General features: G+C 37.0%; 2 protein-coding genes across 2 annotated transcripts; one reads left to right on the forward strand and one right to left on the reverse strand.

Annotated features, from left to right (window-relative positions):
• The first annotated feature begins 334 nt into the window (after positions 1-334).
• LOC108981274 lies at positions 335-1,809 on the forward strand. The gene has a single exon (XM_018952384.2). The coding sequence runs from the start codon at positions 883-885 to the stop codon at positions 1,288-1,290; it is 408 nt and encodes a 135-aa protein (XP_018807929.1). The 5' UTR covers positions 335-882; the 3' UTR covers positions 1,291-1,809.
• Positions 1,810-4,097: 2,288 nt separating this feature from the next.
• Positions 4,098-9,162, reverse strand: LOC108981282 (peroxisomal membrane protein PMP22-like). Its single transcript, XM_018952395.2, has 7 exons — positions 8,920-9,162; positions 8,631-8,729; positions 8,165-8,266; positions 7,933-8,008; positions 6,984-7,054; positions 6,812-6,897; positions 4,098-4,385 (listed from the first exon to the last, which is right to left on the reverse strand). Exons 1-7 carry the CDS (start codon positions 8,989-8,991, stop codon positions 4,334-4,336), a joined length of 558 nt encoding a protein of 185 aa, XP_018807940.1. The 5' UTR covers positions 8,992-9,162; the 3' UTR covers positions 4,098-4,333.
• Positions 9,163-10,166: the final 1,004 nt, after the last annotated feature.

A 10,166-nucleotide genomic window follows, 5' to 3' on the forward strand; every position in this document is an offset into this window, starting at 1 on the left:
TAGATGTTTGGATTCGAAGATGACTTGAAATGACTTGAAATGAGCTGAGATGAGTTGAGATAGATTGTGAATAGAAACGAGATGAGTTGTGAATAGTAGTGAGATTTGTGAGTTAAAGTTGCTGAATAGTAATAAATAGTAGTGAGATGAGTTGAAATGAGTTGAGATGAACTGAGATGACTTGTAAATCTAAACAATTAAAAGAAAATAGAAGGGCAATTTAGTGATTGCGTGGAAGATGATGGCAACGAAGAGAATCCTACGAAGAAGAGGGGCATGTTCAAAAGAAGCAGGGATTTAAATATAGAGGAACCAAGCCACGCCGTTTGCTCATTTCCTCTATATATCCCTCACCAACGATAGTCCTTTTTTCTTCTTCTTCCTCCTCCGCTCTTTCATCTCCAATCCCTCTCTCGCACGCAGAGACCCACACTGACTCCCTCGCGAGGCCTACACCTGGCTCGCTGGCACCGTCTCTCAGTCCACCTTCCTTACGCCGGAGATCCCTCCCCTCCTGCCTTCCGCCATCTCTCTTCTGATGATCTGATCCGATTTACATCCACCCCCACCGCACCTTCTTTCGTCCTTTTATCTTGTCCTTTTCTGACATTTTCTATTTCTTTTTTAAATATTATTATTTTATCATTTTACTCCAACTGAAGCAACCTGTTTAGCCTGTTTTGTGCATTTTTTTTTTTTTACCCTCTCCTCTACTTACAAAACTTGATTTGACACTTTCGCCCCTGCCTGATTTTACGCTATTGGCCTTTCAAAACAGAAGTAGGTTGACCATTTTGTTTCCCTAGAAAGCAGCTTTACGCTTTTGCCCCTCAGTTCGTGAAATTTTCTAGGTGCTGACGTGGTATGATTTGAGGGCATAAGATGAGTTATCAAGCCCATCGGATTTTGACGCCTGGGGCGTCAAGAAAGCGTAAGGAGAGAGAGGTCTTGTACTCCTTGAAGCCGTCGGCTCCAGCTACGGCGGCGGCTTCGAAGCCCGGAGAGCCGCTATCGTCGAATCGACTTTTAGCTGGGTACATGGCGTACGAATTCCTCAAGAAGGGTACCCTATTCGGGCAGAAGTTTGACCCGGCACGAGCGGAGGCGGTGCCGCTGGCGAGTTCGTCGGCGGAGTCGAAGAGGTGGAAGCCGGTAGCTGAGGCTGCGGCGGCAAGCGTGAAGAAGGAGCATCAAAGTTACGCTGAGGTGGCGAGCATACTAAAGACAGATGGGGCCCACATTCCTGGGGTTGTCAACCCTACGCAACTCGCTAGGTGGATTCAGATGTGACCCCAACGAAGATTCACACGTCATCCTTAATTGGTCCACGTCAGAGGAGGTTAAACCCTCATGAAGCGCGTGAATTTTCAGTCCGTTTTACTCCCTCACCCACTCTTCTCCTCGTCTCTTCTTCAGTCTAGAATGTTCAGTTTCCCGGAATGTCGGAACGTTGTTAGAAAAACCCGACATCTCTCTCTCTCTCTCTCTCTCTCTCTCTCTCTCTCTCTCTCTCCCTCCCTCCCTCTCCCTGTTGTGTGCTGTTGTATATTTAATTTCAAATTAAACTGCATGTGTAACTTTGGAGGGAAAACGATGAGATCGAAAATGCTTTAATAAATGCTTCCTTTGTTCATCACACACGCGTGTTATGTGTTATATCATGCCCTTTTGTTTTGTTTTGGTTAGATGACATGTTGTTTTATGTATACATGAATGTTGGCATGCATAATGATTTTGTATAACTAGCGCTTGAGAATCATCAGCTCAGCTAGCTCATGAAAAAGCTATATATATACATATATGTATATATATTGATATACATGGCATGGGAATGAAGATTGAAGAAGGGCCCTCTGAGTTGCTTGATCGAGTAAATACAAGCCAATGCTATGCCCGCGTATGTATTTATATATGGGCATGCATATATGCATGTCTTTTGTACTTCATGGTTGATGGGTGTACGTATCGATCGATACATACATATTATATGTTTGTATATATCATTGTATGCTTTATGTGCAGTTGGTTTGCGCGCATGTGATCAAGACGATGATAAGGTGGAGCTAGGCAGTTGAAGCTGGATCAGGTCATGTTGTTTGTATGGGAATGAGTTGGGTTGGTATACATGCATGCAGGATACATACATGCATGCGTGGTTTCATGATTCCAAGTGAGCACTTTGGATCGAGCATCTGATGATCTTGGGTCTGGGTTTTGATGTTGTCGAGGCTAGCTCACCAGTTTTGGATGCATGCCATCGGTGAAACTAATGATGATTTGCATTTTTCAAATGAATTAGCCTTAGCATGCAGCGATCCATATGTATACGAGGACACTGAGGTTGTCTTCCATGCATCTGTGTTTTTTCTGTTCTTGGAATTAGGGCATGCTGCATGTTGCTGAAGTTAATTATATAATGGGATCATGTTTGTGCTAGCTACATTTTCCTTTAAGTCTTGTACGTCAAAGTTAACAAAATCATCCCCATTAACAAAATCATCCGCATGAGAATGAGGCTTACTTTTCCAAACCCATTATTTCTCGTGATCACATGATCATCCAAGTACGTACGTAATTGATTGTTCCAATATTATATATATATATATATATATTTATATATATATATATATAAACATCTGATGAATATATAGATTTCGGATATTTCCTTTTGGATAAGGTACGATAATATTTCAGATGTTGCTTTCTGATTTTTAATAAAAATTCAAATTAATGACTCGCCATTTCTTGTCACATATAGCTTTCTTGATCATGAGGTTCTCTTTCGTTTGTCCATTCTCATAACAAAATCCCGACCCCACTTCACAAAAATATGTAATTAACTTTGTCCAATTAAAGAATGGTTTGTGTATTTGTGACGTTTGTCCAACAAACAAACAAACAAACGAACGAACAAACAAATAAAATGTTTTTGCTAGTACTTACGTTTGTTCCCCCTTGCATGATCATCGACGAATATCTGTTTTCATGGCAATCATAACCTTTGCTTAATTTAGATGATCATATGTTTCTGTGTTTGGGCGTGGTAGTACGGATATCATGAGGAATATTTGTGGTTTAATTTACAGTAGTACTGTTGCAAACATACGAGTATTTTCATGATTATTATAGTTTTAATTAACAATAATTTTATATATTATAGTACTAGATATAAAGATTCTCCTTATTTTCACGAGGATGATTTTCGATCCTACCGTGATGTACTGAGAAAGATCACTTCATGTAATCATATATATATATATATATATATATATATGGTCCCACCAACTTTCTTGAATTCTTCGTATCTTTAAGTTAATGTCACAAATAATAGACTAGTAGAGAACTTTAATTTACTTATATATTCACAGCTTTCTAATTTAACTTGTCAAATGTTAATGTTCATGTAGTAATCTGTCTCTTGTTTAAAACGGCAGAAAGAAAAATCCGAAGGACTAGCTCCAACTGACAGCTAATGAGCAGTACTCTTCTGATGTACGTAACTTGCATTGCAAATGCTACTAATTGGGTTGTGCTTGAGACACAAATCACTGGTTTACTGACTAACCAATGTATTTTCAAGCTTTAGATGATTATAGCCCTAATCATCATGTGAATTAAGTCCGTATCTTCATTTGGTCGGGAGCTTGGTTGTATTATTATGCGTCCTCTGCGGACCTGCCAATGTATACTAAACTAAAGCATTCTTGATCTTCCCTACTGGTTTTTCTTGTTCATCATCCTCTTTATCTTTAGACACGATATCGAAATCACAATATAATATAAAAAGGAGAGCATTCTTCTTCTTCTTCTTCTAGGTTTAGGAGTTCATAGAAGAAGATAGGGTACTAAAAGTGTAGATTTTCCTCTCGCCTCATCGTCTTCTAAGCCGGGAATGGTGAGAGCATTCGCCATTCCCTTCCTTTCTGTTTCCATGGATCCCATTGCCTTCCAAATAATTTCTTAATAGTCATTGCAGTGCAACAACTTGCATAAGTAAATTAGTTGACGTAAAATGCTGATTGTTTCAGATACAAGAACAGTATCCGTGGATTTCGAGTAGTTTACCTCTGAAATATGGGGGGGCATTACAATCCATAAAGAGAGGGATTCAATTTAGCTTTATTATTGCTACTTTATCTCCTAATGCTGCACTGGTCATATGTCTTAGCTGTAAATAATACTAATAATACAAGTTTAAATAGCATTGGAGCCCAAGTGGAAACTTCAATAAAGGTACAAATAAGCGGACTCTAGAAAGGAAACACAAGGGGAGCATTTCCTTAGAGGAAGACGAAGGAGAAAAAGAGAAACTGAGGAAGAAGGTTTCCCTGTTCTAGGCCTTCTTATTTGTAACAGATCTTGCTTTCAGATTCAGAAAGATTGCCCTGGTGTTAACAAGCAGAGTAAGAGTGCGTTAGTACTTAACAATCCATGCATAATTAAATTAACTACAACTGACAATAAAATACTCTTGCATGCTGCTAAATGCATGTGTGTATAGACGAATAATACTACCAAAGTAATCAAGGTCCATCTCGTTATTACAGCTACATTTTTTCATTTCAGAGACCAGAAGCAACATGCAAATTATTACTGGGATCTTGGTTGTTCTTAACAAAATGGCTATTCCTCAAGTCTTTGGAACTGAGAGAAAACAACATTAACATTTACATCACATTTTTGGTCATGCCAGCAGGAATCTAAAGGAGAGAGCAGAATTTCACTTGTTTGCTGCATATCTTCCAACAAAAATTCATGCCAACGTAATTTGTGTCTCTCTGTTTGACTTAAATTTGGTAAAGAAAAATGCCCATTAGGGTTTAGCCACTTTTATAAACAGACAGATCTTAGGCTCGGTAAGACTAGAAAATGATAGCATCCCCTGACCAATGTAGTGTGAGTTCTTTGTTTAACACCCTGCAAAACAGGTCAGATTAGAGCAGCTCCTTTGGGTGCTTTGAACATGGGATTATTTGCTGACGATTTTTGTATGTGTGAGTGTATAGAGTGGGTAGTGGTCGGAGACTTGTTAATGATCTGTTTCTTTGAGGAGTGACGGTATCAAGGAGAAGAGAAAAAACACCATTACTTTAGTATTGAGGTGTGTTCCGGCCCTAGGAAAAACTTTCTAGTGTAAATCTACTAATCCTCTGTCTTGCCCACAGTACAATTTATAGGGGTCTGTTCCCACCCTAAGTAAAACTGATGCCACCATCCACCTGAAGTAGATTGGAAACAGTTGGTTCTCTCAAGGGGCACCCCCCAGTAATATTCCCTTCCATCTGCACCTGGCAACTTTTGAAAAATAACTGTTGGCCAAATTTTGCTGAATTGATTATGAAGATTTTGATAAGACATCATCCCATATGAGACAACAAGACTCTTAAGGAGTACAAGTGAGAAATCTAGAGGTTGGCTGGCCATAGAAGGTATCGGTCAACCATTTCCTATACAGACTTAAGGAGAACATTGCTGCAGAAGTTCATACGTTTAAGCCAAAGGCCTTGTAGGAAATAATTGGGATGGTTCAAATGATGGAAAACTTCCACTTTCACAGGTGAGCTCCATGGCTTGTCATCCCAACTATGGCACTGATTTCTGCCAACAACCAAACAACCGCTTATTTTGTAAAGGAAGTTCCATGGATGAAAAGCAATTAGGTTAAATAAGGTTTGTGCTTCAACTGCAATAAATGTTACATTCTATGACATAGGAGTTAGATTCTACAATTGCTCCTTATTGAGAATGCTCATTCTGTAGAAATTGGTATAGCCTCTATGGACCTTGGTGCTATGGATGAGCTCTCCAGCTTGACAACAAGCTTCATTTTAAGAGGAGGAGGGGGGGTGTTTGGCTTTGTAAGAGGGGGAAATGAGGATGTAAGTAGTGGACAGCTGTCCATGCCATCTGTAAGGTGTAAGTGCTCTGTTTTGCATCCCCAAACCAGGGCAGATTACAGCACCTCTGTAGGGTGCTTTTGAATGTGGGATTGTGTGTGTGCGTGTGTGGAATAGAGCACCGCCTTAGGATAGAGTAATGGATAGTTTGCATGTTGTGTGTCAGGGGGTGAGGACCACAATTTTCCAAACGAATCAGTAAGATTATGATTTAAAATATACACGATTTCAAGTGGTTTCAATCTCTATCCCATGAAAAATAATTGTAGCACACTGTGAGCCAACTGTTCTTCCAATCCAATTTGATTAGTAGAAAATAAGAGTTAACAACAGAACGTATAGTACTTAGCAAAACTACACCGACAGTGTGTAATTTCCTTTTCTAGTTTGAACAGTCATTGGCTTTTCTCTAATAATAAGTTTTCAGGTAAGAGGGTAACAGGTTCCTATTTTTTCCTTCAATTCCAGAACTGCAACCCATATAAGGAATATGTGCTGATTCAGAGCAGATATAATGGCAATATGAAACTTCATCATGCTCTTGCTCTTTTAAATAGGAAATGGTTGCTCTTATTAGTGGTATTAAACATAATTGACCAGGTGCAACGTGGTAGTTGCACATGGTCTTCCTTTGCACTTTCTGCAATATATTCAGTTACTCTACTTATAAATAAAAAAGTTACCCTATCAGATTTCTTTCTTTAGTCCATTATGTAACTCATTGAGTCCAGAATTAAGATGCCTCTAAAAGTGATGTATGTTGTGTCAATCTATTGCTTCAATCCTTGTGAAGGTCCATTGAAAAATTAATATATGTAACTCATTCACATATTGGTTCATACTTGCACAAGAGCTTAGCACAGACAACGGAAGATAAATAATAGCACACGAAGTTAAAGGATATATGTTCATACCAGCATGAGGCGACAAAGCTGTGAAATATGACGCGGAATTGCAGAGGCATGTATTGGTAATTCACCCAACCAACTATAGGCCAAAACTGCAAGCCACAAGTATCAAAGCTTTGGTGATGCCAATTTAACAAGTTGGCTTCCAAGTCAAACAACGAAATATGGTTCAACATACCTTCCATGCTGTCAACTGAATAGAGGGGTAGTCCTTTCGAACTTTATTCTTCACTAAACCCCACGGCCTTCCTGCAATACCAGACTATAGCATTAATTTTTAAAGAACAAAGTAATCTTTCTCCTTCAAGTTTAAGAAGGTGTTTCTCCACTCAGAATTCTTTGGCATAAGAATTCTTCTAGGAATGTCAAAATCAGCCAGGTTCTTTTTAGAGCAAAAGTTCTTCTGTAAACTGGTAAAGGTCTAAATGCCAAAAGAAAACAATAAATGTCATCCAACATGAAACTTATTCCCAGTCATGAAGTGTCTTCTATAGATTCTAGAAGGTAAACTTTTGCTCCCCAATTCCCCCATCAGTGCTGAGTAAGCCTTTTAGGGCTTGATGGTTTGAACATTGGCATGACACCCCCTCTCCAGGCCACCCCAAATCCCACCAAGCCACACACAGAGAGAACATATGTATTTAATAACAACCTAGGTTTTGGAAGTATTACTATGTATCTTATCTTTTCTCTTTTGTCAGGAATGTGAAGACAAGTCACATGAAAACAAAAGTAAGAATCTACAGCATTTTGGAATATTTTTACTTCCACAACTGACAACTAGATCCATCATCTCTGATAACATTAGAGCTAGTGATAAGACAAGAAAGTAAAAATTAAACAAGTCTTCTTTTTTTTTTGATAACCGTGGGTGTCCGGGCCAGCTTGTGCGCACCTCGACTAATCCCATGGGGCCCTGAAGTTAACGACCAGGTAAACCTCCAGTGGCCCTAAGAGGGCTCGAACTAGTGACCATTGGGGAGCAAACCTAAGGCCGGACCAGCTGAGCTACCCCTCAAGGTTAAAATTAAACAAGTCATAGCAGAAATAACAATTGATGGCACTAGTCCAATAATATTTACATATTACTAATGATTAAAATGCATTAAATGGTACACATCACAAACCTTCGACTACCAAACCATAGTACATCATGAAGAAAAAGTTGTTCCAAGGGGAAGAGGTTAACTGTTCCAGTAACACCTAATAATAGAACACCGCCCATCAATACTTGAACAGAAAATTGAATATAGGTTAGAGAAGAACAAAAGGCCCAGTTTAATAACTTCAAAATTGCTTCAATCGTGCATTAGACTGATAATCAGCAAACAAAGAACATGAACAATAGCAAAACATTACCTTCTTCACAACAGTTTTGTTGTCCTTCTTCCCCTTGAAAATTATATCCATTAACTTGTGGAGGAAGTGCCCAAAAGGTCCTCCATATGCAAACCCATAGAGCTGCAAAAGAGTTTTAAGTTTGCAGTAAGTAAACACAAACAATACCAAAATATAACAACTGACTCACAATTTGTAAAAACAACACTAACTAATTTTCAATTTGGCTGCTGAGAAAAGGGGAAATATATTAGAGACTTCAGATTTGGAGACTCGATGATAGTTGACTGATCAAAAGAAAAGGCCTTAACCGGGCATAAATGCCTGATTTAATCGATTCATGGAAAAGAAAGGAAAAAAAAAAAGAAGACTAAAAGCTACTGTTCGGTCCACTTTCAGAATAAAGAGTGAAGAGTTTGATCCATGCCATACGAGCTTACCATTAAGTGAAAACAAATTAAAGACGATATTATCAAAGTTACCATACCATGATAAGAAGTAATCTTTTCAATTGAAGCTTCTTGATCCCAGAAATCTTTTGGGCAACTGCATCACTACACCCGGCTAAAACCCCGGCTGTGATTGCCTGAAAACCAAAATTTTAAACCAAAAAACAAGTGCAAAAAGCATTATCTCTAACAACATCAAACTTCTTTAAAAAGCCCTGCAACTAATATCTAACAACAGGCGAAATAAAACAACAGAGAAACGGATAGAAACTTTAAAGAGCATAGCTTAGTTAAAAAGAAGGGGTTTCAATCCAGAATGAAAGAAACCTTGGTTTTGAGAGGGTGGAGTTGAAGCTGAAGGAGATATTTCCTCCAAGCCACGTTGATAATGTCAGACATGGTGTGTGATCAACCTCTCAACTCAAGTTTCAACCGTAACTCTCTCTTACTCTGTATCTCTCAATGGGCTTTCAGACTCGGACACAAAACGAGAGTGAGAGCTTTGACCGAGCATAGAACTGGAAATGGGATTTGAAAGTGATTGGGGGATTATATAATTGAAAGAAAAGGTTAGGTGAAGTCGGAAAGTTTGCGTAGAGTCAGACCTCAAAACAAAATATAAAAAAAAAAATGAAAGAGAGAAAATAGGAAACAGCACCTAAGCACTACGGGCAATAAATAAAATATAGAGTATAAAATAATAAATAAGTAATATTAAATATAAGTTTTAAATAGGTAAATTTTATATAAATTATTTATAAAAAAATAGATTTTATTAATAAAAATAGTTTTTTTTTTTTATTTTTTTAAGATGAAATCTATTTTTTTACAAAGATTTATATAAAATTTATTTATTTAAAATTTGTATAAATCATTTCTCGTAATAAATAATAATGATAAAAATTTTTTTTATTAATTAAGAAGATGCAATATATATATATGTATGTATGTATATATTTATATTTTTGGACGGCATCTTCTGACAGATGAAATCTTGTCCAGCCTATTTAATTACTTTGGAGAAGTGATACGATGTTAAAGTTTGTTTTATAAAAATAAATATATAAATTGATATAATTTTACAATTTAATAAAATTAATTTTATAATTTAATATATCATATTAAATTATATTAATCTGTAAATTTGTTTTAGTGAAATTTTTTTATAATTTTTTTATGATTAAATATTTTTCATTTATAAATATGAGAATTATCTCTTAAATTTTTTAAAAGTCTGATTTAAAAACTCGACATGTACTCCTTTATGAGTAAAACATGTATTTATCACATAATTAAGGGACAAATGTCAATTCGAAGAAAAACTCTGATCTTTTTATTTATTTATTTTTTTTAAATTGAGAAAAACTGTCTTTATATTAGCTAGCGTGTTCTCTATAAATTTGGAAAATATGTCAATTTTCTAATATATATATATATATATTTGGGAGGACGACACCTCCATACCTTATTAATCAACCTCACTTGTAACGAAGAAAAACCGTAATAAATAAAGGACAAGCCTAATACAGGGTAGACCGAGCTTGTTCATACGTAAAATCCCACTGAGGTTAGTT

This window comes from Juglans regia, chromosome 12 (genome assembly GCF_001411555.2).
Source record: "Juglans regia cultivar Chandler chromosome 12, Walnut 2.0, whole genome shotgun sequence".
NCBI classification, from domain to species: domain Eukaryota; kingdom Viridiplantae; phylum Streptophyta; class Magnoliopsida; order Fagales; family Juglandaceae; genus Juglans; species Juglans regia.